Source organism: Phoxinus phoxinus (assembly GCF_949152265.1).
Source record: "Phoxinus phoxinus genome assembly, chromosome: 21".
NCBI lineage: Eukaryota > Metazoa > Chordata > Actinopteri > Cypriniformes > Leuciscidae > Phoxinus > Phoxinus phoxinus.
Window position 1 is genome coordinate 3,367,301 of NC_136896.1, and position 21,597 is coordinate 3,388,897.

The 21,597-nt window shown below is 38.4% G+C and overlaps 1 protein-coding gene across 3 annotated transcripts in view; it reads right to left on the reverse strand.

Annotated features, from left to right (window-relative positions):
- The window catches only part of adam12a (ADAM metallopeptidase domain 12a), a 103,237-nt gene that overhangs the window by 77,131 nt on the left and 4,509 nt on the right, over nt 1-21,597 (reverse strand). For 2 of the 3 annotated variants that reach the window (XR_013795590.1, XM_079594518.1), the window contains exons 2-3: nt 6,349-6,461; nt 827-900 (exon numbers count right to left, since the gene is read on the reverse strand). Coding sequence is in view for 2 of the 3 variants with exons in the window: in XM_079594518.1 (XP_079450644.1) it covers nt 827-900; nt 6,349-6,461 (187 nt within the window). In the remaining variant the exon portion in view is untranslated. Of the gene's footprint in view, nt 1-826; nt 901-6,348; nt 6,462-21,185; nt 21,294-21,597 lie in introns of those variants that run through there. The other variant, XM_079594517.1, reaches the window with a different exon arrangement.

The following is a 21,597-nucleotide window of genomic DNA, read 5'->3' on the forward strand; positions in this document are numbered from 1 at the left end:
GCTTTCTGCATGATGCACAACACGGGCGTCCGCGCTTGCCGTTCCCTCTGCGGTGGATTCAGTAATTAGACTCTGTTGTGGAGATTTGTCGCTCCCAGCATGAGTCTGTCAGAGCGAATGTTCATTTGCATTCAAAAACAGAGCTGGCGAGGGTTCGCTTGACACAAGCTTCATTACGCTGACCTGACTGACCGCTTCACGCTGCTCTTTCACTTCAGAAACACACACTTACAGTGTCAGCTCAACCTTTAAAAGCAGGACACATGGATTCTTACAAGGCCATATACTACAATGCCTTATGTTATGTAATACTCAAATATACACTGAACTTATAACTTCAATATTCAATATTTTATTCTGCGCAGCACAATAATGCAAGAATTGACAAGCCTGTAATATAGATGTTATATGTGACCACAAAACCAGTCACATGGGTCATTTTTTTCTGAAATTGAGATTTATACATCCTCTGAAAGCTGAATAAATAATCTTGATGTGTGGTTTGTTAGGATATGACAATATTTGGTCGAGATATGACTATTGAAAATCTGGAATCTGAGGGTGCAAAAAAATCAAAACACTGAGAAAATCTCCTTTAAATTTGTGCATTTATGTTCACGATTGTGCTGCATTCACTCACAAAAATACATGTTTTATATATTTACTGTAGGAAACCTACAAAATATCTTCATGGAACATGATCTTTACTTTATATCCTGGTGATTTTTGGCTTAAAAGAAAAATCTATAATTTTGCCTTCTGTTACCATCATCTTGTACCATGGTACCTTGTATTTGGTAAAGAGAGAGAGTAATGGAGGACTTACTCATTTTTCTGTAAAGCAAGTAGCAGTTGCTCCCCGTCCACTTCCATCAGCACCTTCAGTGATCCAGGATGACCCTAAAATCAGACAACGACACACAGATATATGTATGCATGTACTAAAAACGGAAGCATTTTTCATGTACAGACAACAATGTTGTCCAAACGATCCCCGTTCACATGGATCCACGGAAACGACGGTATTCTGCTGCCAGGCCAGTAGATGGCGATGTCACTTTGTAAAGAAAAACTATACGTCTATAGACTGAACACGTAACACACATGCACAGGACGTCAACGTTTTCACAAATGCGATAATGGTACGCTAGCGATGGCAATTTCAAAACACTGTTCCATGAAGCTTCGAAACCTTTACGAATCTTTTATTCCGAATCAATGGCTCGACGCGTGTATCAAACTGCCAGAGTCACGTGATTTCAGTGAACGAAGCTTCATTACATCGAAATCCCAATGGTTCAGCGCTGGGGGCGATGATCTCTGTCAACCCATGAATCATGAGGAGTCACTGAGAACCAATGATCAAGTGTCTGTGGGTTTTACCTGATCTCTGATCACTTTTAGACATTTGTAGACGTTTTAATTAGACATTAGTATAAATACAATGAATAATGGTAGTTAGTCTCTTATTGGCCTGTTGCTGAGAAATTCACAGAACAAACAAAACAAACCCTGACAATTGATAAGATAACATATATACACTTGATACTCTTATAAGATGATCAGATAATTGCATTTGAAAGATTTTACTTCCAATGTTTTGGGATTTTTTTACTACCAATTTTGGAGTTTTTGTTGCATTTACACTGTTCTGACCACTAGGGGTCACCGTGGACACGGGTGTCGGATTGTTTCGAAGCCTCGACACAATACGGCACATTTGCTTCAATTGTTTCAGTTTTCCACGAAGCCTCGATCTGCCCACCACTAGATAATGGTATCATTTTCAAAAACTTCTTCAGAAACAAAACCGCCTTCAAAAGTTTGCATTTTTAGGCCCCCTAAAACGCAGTTGTCGTGTAAATGAACAGCCAAAACGCATAAAAAGTTTCCCTTTTATAAGTTCAGATTAAAAAAATGTGACTAAACCGTCTCATTAAACACCTGTTGCTGCATTAGCATTTCATCTGCATCTACCCGTATAACGTGGCTGTCATAATTGGTTGGTTTCCACTTGAAAAGATGGCAGCTGATTGGTTGATTACATAATTACTCACACCTGTGACACTTCTGGGCACCATGTTGTGATGGTGAACCCTTCTCAGCACACTTCAAACTGTCAAAGAGTCGGATCGCTTGCTTTTCAACATTTACTTGGTTTTGATTTAGTGATAATAATTAGAAATGTTACGTGAGGGTTAATGGATTCAGTTGCATGACTTAATGAGTAAATAGTGTGAGTAAAAGAGCTGGTTTATTCACAGTTATATCAACTGAAGTCAATGACCATGTTAAAAGCGGTTAGTACAAAAACGCACATTCCCGATAGACTGAATAATAAATATGCGGTCCTACATTTTTATTCTCATTAAATATTTAGAAAGTGAAATGGGTTGCAATAGCCGTTTCATGTTTTGTTAGTGGTTATATTCGTGGAAGATGAAGTCCAACTGCTGCGTAACACAATGCAAGGCCTCAGACCAATAGACAGCGAGAGAAAGCATATTTGAGTGGGCTTTAATGCAGGATAAAATGAATCCGCCATTGTGTCGTGGGTCTATAGCTGTCAGGATTAGTTTTATGTTTCAATTCTCTCTGACATTAATTCTCTTCACGCTCTGTAAGTCTGAAAGTTCGGCAGATTTACTCCAGGCTCTGAGGGAAATGGATTTAAACCAGCCAGGCGTTGACAAAATACAGCAGAAATAAGCATGAATCATCTGTCTAACATGAAGAGCTCCATGCGTCATTGCATATGTATGTTAATGCGCGGTTACAGCCGTGACAAATTCACACGAGGTAAATCAGATCGTGCAAGTGTTTAGCACAAACTTGACCTAGAATATGGGCTGACCTTCATCCAAGTGATGAAAAACAGAGAAACACAAGTAAAATACGGGATTCCATGGTAAAATCGCTGTAATGTAGCCTACGTCATCTTGTGGCCTATTGCTTTATTGAACACATGGACGTAACATTCACTGTCTTGGTTGAAAAATGATTAAACCGCATGGAATAAGTTGTGGGTTCATAAGAATGCATGTTCTTGCATGTATAAATCTCTGACGAGAAGACGTTTAGGGGTTGAAGCTCTTATGGATTTCCCTTGGTTACAAAACCACCACTAACAACTTTGACCTACATAAATCCATAGTTAAGCAAACAAATGGAGCAAATTTAACACCATTGTAAGGGTTCCTCGGAGAGGTTTCAAAGTTAAATCACTGCAAGAGTCCAAAACCTCAAAGCAAGAAGTACGAATAAACTCGACAAAGCTTTCAGACCAGACGTGACTAACACTGAATTATATAAGTATTCATTCTCCCCCTACCGGTGGCCTACAGGAAGAGTCAGTAAACAAATCAGTTGACAAGTCAAAATCTCCATCATGCTGAATAATAATCACTGGTCTCCAACAATAACATTACCTCCCATCTCTATTTTATCGAAGACCACCAGGAGGATCTAAACAGCCATTGGGGGACTGGAGCAAAAAGGGACCAAAGTTTAAAGTGTCAGTATATATAAAATAATGTCCCACAAAAACAAAACTCAGCATTCCAGCTGAAAAGCCTCATCCCTGAAAAGCCTTGTTGGGAGTATTCAGGGATGTGCTTGCGCTGCTCCAGGAAACTGTACAGGAGAATGTCATTGTGTCAGTCAGAGAGCCGATGCCAACTGGGTCATGAAGAAGAACAATGATCTGAAAAACACATGTAAAGTGAAGCCTTGGCCGTGTGCTGACGGGGGTCCAGACTGTGTCATGTCCAGATATTTCTACATTTCAAACACTATCTTTTCCTGTAGTAACTGCCTCCCTTGACTTTCTTTAAGCCAAAACACCATAAATAAAAGGAAAAATGCATGCAAATCTACAAGGGCTGTAAAGGAGAACTTGTGCATGTTACAATGTCCAAGTTAAATTGAGTAATTCAGCTGAATTCACCATCAATTATTCACCCTCATGTTGCTTATGCTGTTATTTTCCCTGGGGAACACAAGATCAATTTTAACCCTTTAAAGCCTATTATATATTGTTAATTTTTTTTAAGCATATTTCAAGATGAACACTTACTGGACTGAAGCAACTTAGGTTTACGTGATTATTTATTTTATAGAAAAATCATATTAAAATGTAAGTATATGATTAATCAGGTTTTGAAGAACGTTTATTTGATGATCTTTCAAAAATACCAGTTCAAAGTAACAGCAACTCTCAAACTCCAAAATAAATAAATACATAAAAATAAAATAAAATAAAAACTCACTGAAAACAAAATAAAAGTGGGCCATTGAACTAAAAAAAGAATTTAGGGACAGGATTTTTAGAGATTAAATTTACTGTGTGTAGTTTTTTTTTTTATTACACTTTTGTCCTTTTTTGACCTTGACAGAAGTGGTTACTATGAATTGTGATTGTATGGAAAAAAATGTGTAAAGATGTATTCTTTTGTTCCACAGGAGAAAGAAAGTAATATGGGTTTGTAAAAACATTTATGGGTGATAAAGTCATAACTGTCATAATAACTATTTATGTTTGGTTATGTTAGGTATATCTTTTGGGGGGACTCTTCATATGTGTAAGGGTTTTTATACTGTACAAACTGGGTTTGCTATCCCCTATCCCTAACCCTACCCCACACATTTTTACATTTTCAAATAAGAATTATTTATTATGTTTATTAACCCCATTTCCCGGGGACCGCTGGCTGCTCCCCACAATTTTATAATCCTTGTGGCGACATTTGGTCCTCAAAATGTGGGTTAAACAAGTACACACACACACACACACACACACACACACACACACACACACACACACACACACACACACACACACACACACACACACACACACACACACACACACACACACACACACACACACACACACACACACACACACACACACACACACACACACACACACACACACACATCCCTAGGTGGTCTGATTTACTCTTAATGATTGTTGCTCACGGCAGTACACATGTAGAAAATGGTCTATAAAACCTTTTTACAAACTCTCCAGTAAGAAAACAACACACTCCAAGTAAATAAATTAACAATCAAGTGGGCTTCAAAACAGTCCTGCATGTCTTTATTCCATAAATTGGTTGAGAAATGTTTTTCATTAAGGACAAAAGCAACATTTCCCCTCCAGGACTCATGTTCCCTCACATGCAGGTCTGCTCGCTGCTTCCCAAAACCATCAAACTGTTCAAACTCACTCCTTGTTCAAGAAGAAGAAGAAGCATGTAATCATAGTTTGTACTGAACACTTTGATCTCTAGTCTAGAGACTAACTTCAAAGTCAACATACACTGCCCGGCCGCTGTTTAAATTAAAAATGACAAATGCTTAAGAGTCTATGACTGGATCATTATTGCAGTGATTATTATGTTTCTAACATGTTATATATTTGGCAACAGTTCTTCTAACCCTAATTGATGAAGTGTGTAGCTTTTAATTTCTGAAACAACGATGTAGGAAAACACATCATGGCAATATTCCAGCATGACAAAGTCAAGATTCATCAGGCTCAAATTGTGAAAGAATGGTTGGGAGGAGCATGAAGAATCATATTCACACATGAATTTGCACTTATGAGTCCAGATCTTAAATTCACTGAAAGTCTTTGGGATGTGCTGGACTCTTGCATCGTCAATACAAAATCTTTAAAAAATTGATGCACCTCTTGATGGAAATAACATTACAATATTTATTTCCATCAAGAGGTGCATACATTTTTTGTCAAGACCTTGTATTGACAATGCAATATGTGTATAATGGCATATGCAACCCTAAAGAGCACCTATTATGCCTATGCCATATTTAAAAAGTCTTAATTTTGTTTTTTGATGCTTGAAACACATTGTTTTCCCCATATCCTTTATTGTTGCTGCTCCGCTGTTCCCAGTCTGTCAGTAACGCTCTGTTTAGTTCCTGTCTCTAAGAAGCCCCTCCTTCTGAAAAGCACACTGTGCTCTGATTGGTCGGCTGGATCAGTGTTGTAATTGGTCGAGCGCTTTGAGCGTGTTTGGGAAATGTCCTCCCCTTACCATAGCCGTGAGTTTCAACACGCTACTAACTAACTCAACCAGGCCCCGCCCCTTTATTCTGTGTATGAATAATTTAAATGAGGAATATTGTGACATGTTCGTTCCCTGGATAAAAAAAAACACTTCAGAAACAGTGACACTGATAATTGAGAATAACTCCCATTGGATTGACTTTGTGCTGTGGTATTTTGCAGACCATTTTCAACATCCCACATAAAAAAAAACAAAAAAAAACAAGATATTTAAATAGAAAGAAACTGGGGGCTTGATTTTAGCAGTGACTTACCATTGACTTGATGAGACTAACCGGTCTCTGCTGTCCTCCAATGAGCAGGTGTGGTTCAATGACATCGTAATGCTCCAGCGTGTTGAGAGTATCGGGTTGACTCGGATAGGCGGCTGAAAGAAGAAAAACAAGCACATGACATCTCCACCTTACAGTAAAGTACAGTTGCTGATTCACAGACTAACCTCGCTGAGCATTACTTATTTAAAATCACTCTATAAGCTTTCTTTCTTCAATCCATGCTTTATACAAATCTCATTGGCGTTTGTATTTGCAGCCTGCAGAGATGCAATGAACAACATTGTTAATCGATGCTTCCAAACATCAGGTTTGCCCTGACAACAATCTCCCTGGAAACTGTAACCATCTATTTCTGGCCCGATTCGATTCAGATCAGACCTCTGTAATGACCTCATGAAGCTTGTTCTTCTGGCCTCGTCCATCGTACATAAACCTGACATCTCATGTACATGAGTCATAACACACTGCAGTTCAGCCACAAGAGACCACAAGCAGGCTGTAAACTATATATAATGTTATATTACAATAAAATTGTTAAATATCTACTTGTAATCGACATCATATTTCTCACTCAAATGAAAATGCAAAGCTTTCTCTCACACAACAGAGGTCTGTGACGACTGATTTCATTTCACACAAGGTCGCTGCTTACATTGAGTCTTTTCCTGGCCAGTGTTTTTTTTATTTATATATATAGTTTTTATTACTCCAATACTGCATTTTCCCCAGCATAAATCAAATAAAAAGTAAATCAAGTATAAACAAAGCCATTTATTCTTTTTCATTTTTTTTCAATGTCAATCACATACAGTAAACGATACTGTAAGCAGTTTTACTTTTTATTTTTGAGCCATAACAATACATTTAATGTGTATATATGTCTATATATATACACACATAGGCTACATAAATTATAAATACAACTATTATTTTAATAATATAAATAATATTTGTTAAATTTCTTGTGTGTATATATAGTGATATATATATATATTAATTAATATATGTATACTGTATATGCACACACACACACGCACGCACGCGCACGCACGCACACACACACACACACACACACACACACACACACACACACACACACACACACACACACAAACACACACATTTTATTATTTTATTTCTAATTTTCATGGTTAGTTTTCACCAGACAGTAGTTCTAGAACAGATCCTCTGTGTTTCTGTACAAGCATAAGCAAATTGTTTCTTCAGACAATACATTTTACCACAGAGACTCCAACAATAAACACATTTACACTCACTGAACTCGCTGACAACAAAAACAACACACACACACAGACACGCACACACACCAACCATTTATCAAAAATGAAACCAGCAGTAAATGTGGTTAATCATGCACGAGAACACTTCATTATGCAGTGACAGCTGAGCTGTTAAGAGTGTAGTTTACATTACAAACTCACAGAACGAGCCTCAGACGTGCAGGAAGCCACGCTAGTCAAAACAAAAGAGTTCACTAGCATCTACATGCTACCGCCACACAATATTTGTCTTCATTAAATCTTTATAAACAACTGAAACATCCGCTTTGTAATACGTGTACAGCTTCTTGGTTTATAATGCATGCAAGTGAGAAATTAAAGCAACACCAAGTAGCTTTTGTAAACCAAGTAAACAGTAGGCTATTGTCTTCTACTACTGCCGTAAACTCTGTCATGGCTACACCAGGGGATATACGTGCATTTGTTGACAAGCCGATACCCCTGAACTCTGCAGGAGGAGTTCTCGTCTTGGGCAGACGGCCTGCGTTGCGTGTGAAATGTCTTCATCACAGGTACAGTGGCATATATGTCAGCATGTCATGTGAATATAATTTCATGGATTTTATTTTTTTCAAACGCCAAAAGATTGCGTAGCTCACGTTTACAAGCCAGCGTCATTATAGTAGCCTTGGCTACTGTTTTACATAATGGATATGCTAATTCAATTCAAGTTTTTTCAATTAGCATTTTACAGTAAATTGTAAGGCATCATAGGCACGCATCCAACATGATAGCTGTTCCAAAAGTAAACCATTGCCAGACTTTACGCTGCAAAGTAGTTCACTATAGCTTTTGGATGTATTTCACATTTTTACCCCATCTGACCCACAATCAGACGGCCCTTATTGACCTCAAAGTCCCTCTGTTCTGGTGGACAGACAGCGCTGTCTCGCTCGCAGAACGAAGCGAAGTGTGTGTGAGTTACAGCGAGTAGATTAGTCATCTCAGCTCTGCTTTATGTCTGATACTAGGGTTTCCCACACGCAGAACACACTGTGAAAAGGAACAGACACTGTGGACAGATAACATTGTGAAATGTCCTGGTCAGCACATTTACAGACTCTCTGAAACACTCAAACAAACAGAGCCAGGATGGCCATCCTTCATTGTATATATATGTGTATATATGTTTTGTCATTCTTGGAGAAATATGACATACTCAACAAAGAAAAAAGAAACATCCTCTCACTTAGTTTCTACTGCTTTGTTTCCTGCAAATTTCTTAAAGGGGTGGTTGAGTATGATTTCACTTTTCTAACTTTAGTTAGTGTGTAATGTTGCTGATCATAAACAACTTCTGCAAAGTTACAACGCTCAAAGTTCAAAGCAAAGGGAGATATTTGCTTTTAAAGAAAAGGACTACAACAAACGGCTGGTAGGAACTACAAGACATTCCTCCCGGGTTAGTGACATCAGTAACTTATTTTTTTAATAAAAATATTATAAATGTCTTTAATGTTATTTTTGACCATGTGTCATTACTGAATAGAGATTTAAAGTTGAAAATATGTTAATATTTTTTTTAATAAAATTAAGCATGATATAAATAAAAATCATTTATGTGCATACTGTATATACACACAAATATAATTTTTTTTTTTATTATATGTAAATAGGAGTAACTCGCACGTTTGCATTGTGAATTGAATGGTACATGGACTGCATTTATATATCGCTTTAACAGATTCTTGTTGCCTCACATTCACCCATTCATACACAGACGGCGGCGTCAGCCATGCAAGGCGCCATCCAGCTCGTCGGGAGCAGCTGGGGTTAGGTGTCTTGCTCATGGACACCTCGACACGTGGTCAGGTGGAACCGGGGATTGAACCACCAACCTTCCGGTTTGTAGACAACCTAGATGAACAACTGTCTGCCACCCAGCAAAATTAAATTGGCAAAGCCACTTGAATTGAAGTGAATGTAACACAGAGTTTAGTGTGACTGAAGCTTTAACCGCTACACCAAACCACCCCAATACACGGATTAGGCTGTATTTCTTACGGCTGATGTAGAATTAGCCATAGTTTCCATGGCAATAAAACTGATCCTAAATAATCAAGCCCAGAGCTTGACAGATCTGAATCCAACACCAACTGCTTCTGAAAGCAGCGCTCTGAGGCCTGCAGGTTTAGAGGTTAGCTTGGGTGACCGAGTGGCCGGGTCTACGCTGACGTCACTGTTTTACGAGTCCGACCGACACACACATGGAATCGTCATTTCAACAGCCGTTTCATTTCGGTGGTCCTTTAGAAAAGTGGTACACCTCACGAGTAACTGGCTTCTTTCACATTAGCACAGTTGTGGGTGAATGGACACTATTGTTGGCGCGACACAGCAGGGCTTTTAATGTTCACTTGTAAACGGGGTAATGGAGGAGAGAACTCGAGCTGACGTCTCACTCGCGTGAACCCAACAACAAGCCATATTTGTTCATTTCAAAAACTCCTGCTTGTGTGGTGGAGCCGTTTAAGAGAGTCAGTAAATTATAAAGTTATAGAGATGTGGTGAGGGAACGTGGCTCCAGCGCTTATTTACATGCTCAATAAAGCAGAGCGAGAAACTTTAGCTATTACACTCTTCATCCATGCTGTTATTTATACATCTTCAGTAGAGTCAATAAAGCGAGAGTGTGGTTGGTAGCGTCTATGTTATATATGTTTGTTCTTTATAGGCAGATCTTTTGTACTGGGTTTATGAGAGCAAATGACTGAATAATAAAGGTATAAAGCGTTGAAGCGGTGGCTCAGAAATTTTAATTTCGTTTCCAGATGCAAAGCGAAACAAATCCTTTTTCAAAATGTGAAAGAAAAATGCAAGCGCTGGGGTGAATGCACACACTGGCTTTGTGTGAATAAGTGAAACGCCATCAGAAACAGTAAAATGTTCAATTAAAGAATATATAGATGCTCGAAAGTCCTCAGTGACATAAGTGTTCGAAACTGACACCACTTCTGAGGAAACTCCTCACTCCAGAAATGTCTTTGGCAATAATATCTTGGTCTCCACTGGGGGGAATAAATAAGCTTAAACTAGCCCAAGCTGGTCTAAACTGGTTTCCCAGTCTGGTCAAGCTGAAATTTGGGTGATTTTAGGTGGTGACTTTTCAGGCAAAGAGACCAGCCGACTTAAAAGTAACCATTTATGGTTAGTGGCTCATACATACGTATACTTTAAACTAGATAAGACCATCTTCTTAAACTAGATTTCCCATAATGTCAAAACTGGTGTTTCAACCAAAAGTCTGAGCAGATCTTGTAGGTCTGAGAACTTCACAAGGCCAAGATGCAACAAACCACGTTTAATCTCCAGTGGGAGTCTGAAGTAAAGTTCACATGCAGCATCTCTGTCTGACATCTGGACCTGAGGGGATGTGAGAGAAAACATCTCCAAAAATTAATCATGCATTTTTGGCTCACAACCACTTCAATATAGCAACCACAATCCCCTTCTAAAGCCTCGGCAATACAGTGAAAGCAACCGGGCCCTGCACTCCTCCTGAACACCCAGGGGGCTGTTTTCTGTCTTACACAAGCGCTCGATGTGACAGCCTCCGCAATAATAACCATTTCCTCACAGTCTTTTTTCTTTCATTGCAAATGGAGCACCAAATCTTTCATTTGCTGTTGTGAAAAGTCCCCTTTTACACAAAGCACAGCCGTTCCCTGGACTGAAGCAAACGCATCCGACTTCAGTCTCTTCCGGCTAAAACAACAAGCATACAGTTGTGATTTGGATGCTATGTTGGTTTGACTTCAGTATACACTATCCGAACCACTAAACCAGTCACGATACCTTTACTTGACTAGCTTAACGTCTGTAACTTTTGTTAAGAAACGAACTTTTTGCCCATCACATTCCAAATAAAAAAGAGAAAATAAATATTTAGTATTAATATAAGAGATATAGTATTATGAAGACAAAAAAAATTGGTCACACTTTAGTCACACTAACCTTCACGGGTTAGTGACATCAGCAACCCTAAAATTTACATAAACCCCGCCCCCGGGAACACACAGTCCATGTTGAGAAGAGGAAGAGTTGTTGTAGTCGACCACATTTGTGAGTCAGCTCAAACTTTAGCATCCATCTTTTCACATGCAATAGAAAGTCACTGTGTGCGTCTCACAACAGTTCCTATACGAGCGGTTTATAGATTACCATGACAGAATATGCTAATTGAAGATAGTTAACTTCACATCAGCAACATAAATTCATCCACTAACCATTCAGAGACGTCCTGTTGCTTCTACATGTTGTCACTTCTTCTTGAGTCTCTCCATTTTTGTCTGACTCCGTTTAACATTAAAGGCAGAACAGTTTCTGTCATTTTCGTGTGTGTCTGCGTGAGGTAATCGCAGCTGCTAACACACACCAGCTCTTGAAACTCCGCCCCCTGTGCCGGGAGCAGCAGCTCATTTGCATTTAAAGGGCCAGGCACAAAACGGTGTGTGTTTGCAAACACTCAAAAAGTGACAACTTTAACATGCTATATAAAAATATCTGTGAGGTATTTTGGGTTAAAACTTCACACACACACTCTGGGGACATCAGAGATTTATTTTACATCTTGTGAAAAGAGCATTTTACCACCCCTTTAAGTTGCTTATTAGAATGTATATTACTATATAGGATACTGGCTGTTTATTTCCACATATTAAAGCATTATTCATATTAATGCATGACCATATTCTGCATCCATATTCTACCTCTTTGAGGTTTAATCAGGGTTTATAAAACTACACTCGACAGAAGCTTCGAAGGTTTTAAATGATATGTTGCTAACTACTGGTGACACTGGGGACTATGCTGGGCTTGTGCTCCTAGATTTGAGTGCTGCGTTTGACACTGTACCATGCTGACCTTCTTGCTCGCTTGGAGCAGTGTGCTGGCATAAAAGGAAGTGCTCTTGAATGCTTTAAATCATATCTCTCCAATAGAAGTTTTAAAGTGAGCCTTGGTCTGAGGCAGCTCCTTTATCGTGTGGTGTTCCCCAGGGATCCATCTTAGCTCCTATTCATTTTTCCATTATGCTCCCATTGGGTTCTATTTTTAGAAAGCATGATGGTCTGTCCTTCCATTGCTATGCAGATAACACTGCATTATAATGGTCTGGAGGTACTGGCCTACTTATGACCTGTTTGTCTGATGTGAAGGCCTGGCTGTCTTTAAATGTATGTTCTTCAGTTTGATGAGTAAACCTGAAATAATTGTGTTTGGTCTGTCAGATTCTCTTAGTACACCAACAATTAATCTCAGGAGTTAACTTCTCCTTGGGTAGGTGCTGTTTTTGATGAAGGGTTGAAAGACATAAATACAGTGGTTAAATCAGCAGGTTGAGAATTATGCATAATGCAATGCAATAAAGCAATGCACAGTTCATGAAAAATGAAATTCTCCTCTATTCTATCTAAAAAAAAAAAAAAAAACGTTGGATTGAACTGCGAAGGGTCATAGCACTTACATATTGTTGACTACTGCTAGTTTAATTGCTTCTATTGTTCTCATTTGTAAGTCACTTTGGATAAAAGCGTCTGCTAAATGAATAAATGTAAATGTATTTTAGTTTGAAACATTAAGTGCAAAGGTTGTCTCAATTATTATGAGCTCATAAAAATCACACATTTATTTAATAATTTTTTATGTTTAAAGTCATACTATCAGCACATCATGAACACAGCCTGTCACGTCATCCCGAATGAAGAATACATACAGTAGGCAGCATGACATATACTGCGGGTTAATTTAATTGAGACAAAGAATTAAAAGAAAAACTAAATATGATGAATTATGTTGATAAAATAACAGCAGAGGACAGTATATATGATACCTGACAAAACTTCAAATGATCAGAGTGCAGCTGTATTTCAGTGAAAAGGCAAGACTTAAGACTTAAGACTTAACTTGTTGTTGTTCATATTGGTCTGTAGTTTGTATCAGTGTTTTCAGCAGTGTTTAGTTCAAGCCGTGTGTGAAAAGAGCAAATCATAAGAGCATCTGTAATCTTAACCGCTCAATTATTGTGTGTTTTCACAACAACCATCTTTATGATTATGACTGTGAACACAAAGCATGGCAAGACTTCATCAGTGAAGATAAATACAGTGGTTAAATCTACTAGCAAAAAGTAAAACCTATTCCGATTGAGTAAAAACGATTCTGTCGGGGGAATTACATGAAGTAATTCAGGCTTTTATTCTATCTAGATTGGATTACTGTAACTAGATTTGTTTTGTGTATACATACATATTATAACATTTATAGAATACCGGAAGATAATATTTCTAATATTAATATTTCTAAAATAAATAAATAAATACATGTGAAGTATATTTCATTTTAAATTATTAAATTATTCACTCAATTATTCACTCTTAAAATATGTTTAAAAAAAAAGGAAGCAAAAATTATTAGAACTTCCATCAAACATTACTACTTTTGCGGTAATATAAAGTAGGCCATCTCATATCAAGTTAAAACATTTTAATTATACCATTCACCCTTACTGCTCGACCACTTTCACAAGCTCTATTTTACAGCATGAAAACCTGTCCCAGCAGTCAGACCAGCACTAAACTAACACTAACCAGTAGAGGACTCCTCTTGATCTCAGGCTCAATGCAGGAAGGCGTCCCTCTCATAAAAACACTGCCGGACAACGTGAACTTAAATGTGATGACAAGTATAAACTAGTCAGTAAATGATGGTCTTAGCTGGTCTTTCCAGGAAGTCTCCCCTGTTCTACAATATCTCGTTTGTGATCCCCAACTACCCAGTTAACCACTAATGGTTCACTTTAAAAACACCTGCAGCTCCGTGACAGCATCTCCCTGTGAAACAGCCACTCAGCAGGCTCATATCCCGCTGCTGTACCGCATTTGATTATTTATGAAAAACAGCGCCACGGGCGACATGCTGATGACTCTCCACAGGAACAAAGAGAAAAATAGAAGAAAGCTCAAACAGACGCGGTGTAAAAAACACTGGCCGCAGTCCAGAGAGAGAGAGAGAGAGAGAGAGATAAAGATGCGGGAGAGAAACACGGTTTCTGCCTCCAGAGGTTCTGCATGAGCGCATGAAGATCCCAGCGTTACAACGACAAACTGTCCTGAGCGGCCTCACATTGGAAACAAATGTTTGACACAGGTCTTCTGTGCGCCTTAAGGAAAAAGAATTAAAGTTAATCCGAGACAGATGACGAGGAACACCCAATGACAGGCCCTTCTCCATCTTCAGCGGGAGAAAACAGGAAATTGTCCGTCGGATCCATGAGTGCAGGCTTATTGTGAATAATGAAATAATCAACCGATACAGATGAATGTAATCAGTGCTGTCGTTAACATCATGTTGGGATAAAGCAGTGAAAACACACTGGGATTTACTCAAATAAAAGAGCCGTGTGTTTCTTTGAACGAGTTCATGCACGCTTGTTGCAGAGTTATTGTATATAACATTTCTTTCTTTCTTTCTTTTCTCTGCTCACCAGGGTTCTGCAAAATTCAGAAGAGAAAAGCGGACTCCCCCTTTCAAGCATGAGTTTGAATTGAATCGACTCCACAGGAAGTTAAATTGAAATGACAGGAGTTTTGTATTTTGATTCACAAACAAACAAACAACACATCTATCTATCTATCTATCTATCTATCTATCTATCTCTCATTAACGTTGTGTTCGTGGTGTGAGTGTTTATTCTGGCCGACCTCCAGTCCGAACAGCTCAGGCTGCAAGACGACACTAAACACACACACACACACACACACACACACACACACACACACACACACACACACACACACACACACACACACACACACACACACACACACACACACACACACACACACACACACACACACACACACACACACACACACACACACACACACACACACACACACACACACACACACACCGGGGACATCAGGGTCCCGTACTGAAAGAAGATCAGCATACAAGACCTGGGATTTCTGCAAGCAACAAAGTGTAATGGGTTACTCCTATAATATCATCCTCAAGTGAGAGAGAATGATAAGTATAAGAGTTTTTAATAAGCCCAGATTCAGAGCTGCGGCCAAAGATTGCAATTACAGTCAACATGAAATCACAATTGACGTAATGTTCTTTCTTAATACATGTTCTTGGTCTTATTATGCACAACTAGTGCACATTATTAAGAGCAACAAATGTTAATATAAAGAACTCGCTCCATCTGACTGAATTAACATCCACTTTTTACAATCCCAGCAATCCTCCCAATGAATCTTATCAAGTCCTTGTTTCGCTCAGAGATGAATCAGATTAAAGAAGTAAAAAGGTTGATATTAAAATGCTCTCAATGTTACATTATAGGTTCTTTAGATGAGCGCACTTGCTACTGGCATCATCTGTTAACACACAAAAACAAACTTTAAGGTCTTTGAAGCGTCAGAATATAGATGCTTTCTAAAGAAAATGGGTTCTCATGACATTGAGCAGTAAAAACACTTTTTCGTGTCACAACTTTACAACTTAAGCTCCAGCACGTTCTTCAGGGCTTCTGTAAATGTTGCAGCACCATGCAAAATACACAGTGTGTATAGAACAGAAAGAAAAGAGCATGGAGAATTAATGTATTCAAACACTTTCTCTTTGCACAGGGCATGATGACGTCCCTGGGCAGGACACAGTGAACGCGATGCCCCCTGCTGGGCGGTCAGTATGACCTCTGCAATCCTCTGACTACTAAACTACTGACCATATTGTGGCCTTTGAGAAGTGTCTACGCACACAATAACTTATCTGGGGTATTTTTGGGGGTCTGCTGGGTTTGCTGGACATCTGAGAGCCACCTGCCCTTGGCTCACTAATCCAGCAGCATATGCCCATTGAGAAGAGCCAGGAGCCACGTGACATTTAGAGGAGCCAGGTCACATGGGCAGCTCTGACATCATCCCTACAGGATCAACACAAGCCGTTTGCTCGTCAAACATGTCAAGTGCTGATGATGTCTGTTGCTTTTTTTAACAGTTATGCTGAAAAGCACTATCATTTTATAGTATTAAATCTTTACTTATTTACCTGCAAGTTATATAAAATGGCTTGTTGCTTTTTAAAGCAGCAAATAGCCTTTGGTTTATATCACACATCACAGCCTTCTTAATCTACTACAGTTTATGACATTTCCAATGTACAAAAGCAATGGAGACGAACATTTGCATCACCTTTAAACCATTATTTAATATATGCTATTATAGACAAAGTTGCATTCATTAATTCCCTTTCTACAGAGCATTTTAGTGGACAAGATGTATATATACCCATAAAAACAAGATATATTGATGCAAATAGTAGCATTGGCATTTTATAGTTGCACCATAAAATCATTTTTACTAAATACTTGATTATTTGTTATTTTACACTACAATAGTATTGTTACAATATATTTATTTTTTGTAATAAATAATCACAATTATCATTTTTATCATTATTTTATAGCAATATTTTATGGTTTTATAGGTTTAAGTAGTTTGTTGTAAAGCATCATCACCCAAATCTTTCAAGCTTTTCCCAAAATGTTCAGCCCTAAACGTGTTTTAAAACTATTTTTATGTTCTATGCAGATTCCCTTCCCAACAGAATCGTAATCATAATCTTACTAGAATTATTAATTATTTTCAAATATAGCTGGAGAAAATCCCTGTATTTTTTATATTGCAATTTATACTGCAGAAAAACAAATTATTGCAATATATATATATATATATATGTTTCTCAAAATATTCCAATATCGTGCAGGCCTAAACGACTAGATTTTGCATGTGTACATTCACAAAAAAATATATTTTAGAAATGCACTATATACTGCAGATATCTGCTTTAAAGTTAAGCCACAAGGAGTAAACAACAGAAAATGATGGGGTCTGTAGTGCATTACTATCTCCCTGCTGTGCAACTGCTCTACTAAAGATATTCAAGGCCACACATGACGGATCGAGCATGCTTTGGATAAAGCTCACTCTCACACCTTTACCCGAGTGATGGATCGCCTCCACTGGGTCTTTGTGCTTCAGTCTCTGGGTCACACCTGTGTACACCGCGAGCTCCACTCGTGCATGAAGACCCCCCGAGACCACCTAAACCGGGAGTTAAGGAGCACCTCTGCATCAGAGGGCCCAATGATCCGTGATTCCCAGCTCCTCAGATTTACACATCCTCACGGACACGAGGGGAAATTAGCCATGCTGAAGGCTCAGCTTAGGTCTGTGATGTGGCGAAGGAGACCGAACTCCTTCAGAATGCAGCAGACGTCCCGTATGAGGGCGTTTAATCCCAGAGAGGGTCCCTAATGACGGGTGAGCAGGCGCTGGATTCATGATTAATCACATCACAGGCCTTGATTCCCCACATCAAGGGCACCACAGCTACATCTCCAAACATGAGGAGAAACTCAAACTAGAAAGCTGGAATGAAACACAATTACTTCTGTCCAACTTGACTGAGTTAAATGCAACTAATTGTTTATTCCACTATAAAAGAGTTGTTGAGTTCGTAAAATACTTAGTCGTAATGAAGGATATTACGGAGCCAAATGGACACTTGCAGACCAATAAAGGTCAGTGTGATCTGAAGAGTCTTCACGCCTTTAAGGAAGCAATTCAATGATGTGTTAATGGTGCCGTAAAACTAAAAGTGCTTCAAACTGGCGTCTAGCGGCTCCCGGGGAATTAACAGAACATTGCAGAAAAAAAAAGTAAAAACAAATGTGCAAAAAAAATAAAATAAAATAAAATATATATATATATATATATATATATATATTCAATTCTGCTTTTTAAAGACTAAAAGAAATCTACAATAATGCCTTGCCTCCGGAATTAAAATATTACAAACAAATGTGTTTTTTTATTCTGAATATAATAACAATTTTGAATTTACAGAGTTTGACACTGTCCATTTTATTGTATTCTATAGACAGTAGATTATTATTATTATTTTATTCTATGAAAAAATCAAAACAAAATAACTCAAAAATAATTTGTGCTGAAGATTCATGGAGTAAATAAAAAAAATGCATTAGGAAGAAAGTAAATGAGATCCATTGTGACTTCATGCTGACTCTCCACTTTCAAGTGTAAAAACAGCTTTTACTTCTCAGAACTCTGCATTTATAATGCTTCTTTGAAACACACCACCTTGAACATTTATAATTAAAACCAAGAGTCAGCTCAAAAAATGTTCATCATAACTTCATGAAGGATCCCACAGACACGCCACCGAGGCTCAAACCGGCTTTTAGGAGAGTTTTAACGGTTCATGCACACTGTTGACAGAGGCAAAAACAAGAAGCCAAAGCAAAAATCATTCATTTTCTCCACAACTAAAATCTTCATTATCAAATTCGTCAGCAGCAACAGCTCAGTTCTATAATTCACGGCGAATTATGCAGCCACGATCAAGCTACAATCTTAAAATACTTATTTATTTGCATATATTACAATATTTTGTAATTTTGTATTCTTATATTCTTATAACCAATGACTTAAAGTCAGCTTGTTCTGCACATTTATATAATTCAATAGTAGATCATGATGCTTGCAAGCCATGGTTCGATTCCCAAGGAATGCATGAACGGATAAATGTAAACCTTGAATGCAATGCAAGTCACATTGTATAACGGCGTATGTCAAATGCATGAATGAAATGAATTGAGTAAAAAAAAAAAATAATCTATTTTGTACCTTTGTCTTTTTTCACAATTTCTTTCCCAATTAAAGAATTTTAACCAATACTTCTTCAGTTCAAATCAAAATGTAATATTTTGCATTCACATTTCTTCATTAAGCACATGAAATATGGTGAAATATCTCAGAGCTGACTGTTTGGTTAAGTCTTTGAATTCCCCGTAGAGAAGTGAATAAGAAATACACTTGAACGAAGAGGTGGGCGGTCAATGTTGCGCTTTATTGAGAACATAATTGCCCGTGATCTTCATATTGAGAAGGTAAAATGCTCTGGAAGGGGTCAGTTGAGTTTAAACGTTTGACCGCTCTCTCTCTCTCTCTCTCTGTGTGTGTGTGTGTGTGTGTGTGTGTGTCAGGCAGTCATGCGTGCAGACATCTTCTGTAGTGTTTAACCATACATGTGTGCAACTGTCAGTCACTGCACAGGATCCGTCTCTCTCTCCTCCCCTCCGTCTGTCTTTCATTACCCCCCCCCAAACACACACACACACACACACACACACACACACACACACACACACACACCCTCAACTGTCTGTTTTTCCAGGGTGTCTCTTGCTTTCTCTCCCTCAACAGTCCAGCGGCGTATGATATGAACAGCTGCCGGTTCTCCAGAAACTCTCTCTGGCAGTCATGCATTCACCAGCAGATACTCAATCCCATTCAGCTGTTTTCAGCTCTGCCATGATCCCTTTCTGGGTGTGTAGACACACTTGCTCACTCTGACCGCTGACGTACTGTACGCCTGAAACTGTCATTTGAGAATAGGACATGTGGCGAAAACCAACAGGCAGCACGAATGTTAAACTCGCCATGAAATAAAGAATGCGATTTGCACCGTACTGTGACCGAAAAACACAATCAAACAGAAAGAAAGTGACAGTTCACCCCAAAATAAAACTAGTGCTTACAGACAAAAGAGTATCTTAAGAATCTATAAATGCATCAAAAACTATTTTAACTATTTCAAAATTGACACATTTTACCTTCAAAATGATTACCGTTCAAAAGTTTGGGGTCGTACGAGTTTTGAATGTTTTTGAAACCTCTTGTTCACCAAGGCTGTATTTATTTGATCAAAAATAAAGTAAAAACTGTAATATTGTGAAATACTTTTGGAACTGACTGTATTTTAAACTGTAATTTATTCCTGTGATCAAAGCTGAATGTTCAGCATCATTACTCCAGGCTTCAGTGTCACATGATCCTTCAGAAATCACTCTAATATGATGATCCACTGCTCAAGAAACATTTATGATTATTATCAATGTTGAAATCAGTCGTTCTGCTTCATATTTTAGTATAAACCGTGCATTTCAGGATCCTATGATGAATATAAAGTTCAAAAGAACAGCAGCTATTTAAAATATAACTATTTTGTTACTTTATAAATGTCTTAACTGTCACTTTTGATCAATTTAATGCATCTTTGCTTATTAAAAGTGTGAATTTATTAAAAAAATGTACTGACCCCAAACTTTTGAACGGTATAGTGCTTCAAAGTCAAGCAGGCATAAGCACCAAATCTCAAGCACTTATTGATATATGAGCATTAAATCAGTAACCGCTCTGCTCTCTAGACTTCAGCATTTACACTGTCTATTAAAAAACAAAACATACAAACACCATATTGGTTGACAACGAATAGCGTGCATTGATGAATCATACGCAACAATGTGCATTACAGAAACAAATGAGGTCAGTTTTGATTTCCTGTTGATTTTAACAATGCAAAATAACAGATGCTTCCGAACGGCATCGCCATGACCCTTCTGCATTTAACAACTGATCATACCCATAAAGCGAACAATCTCTGCAGACGCCAGCTCATAAACGGATTTCAGAGATTTCCAGCCTCCAGCAGCCTTCATGCAGACGCACACGCTGGACTCCTGCAACACAGGCCTCGGGAGGAACCTGTCCTGATCAATCCACTCATTAGTCTTTAACAACGGACGCCAGGTAACCACTTCCTGTCACTGCCATGCGGAGTTCACACCAGGGGGGATTGTGGGAAGACGAGCTGCTGTATTACTTTCCCAGAGGAAGAGAGTGCATGAAAATCTTAAAGGAACAGTGCAGCCAAACACGATTGGTTTTCTTTCTTCTGTGAAACACGAACAGGAGACGTTGAGTAGAATATCAGAGATTCTGTTTTCCATGCAATTAATGTGAATAAAAATTTATAATCCATACAACTTGTGCAC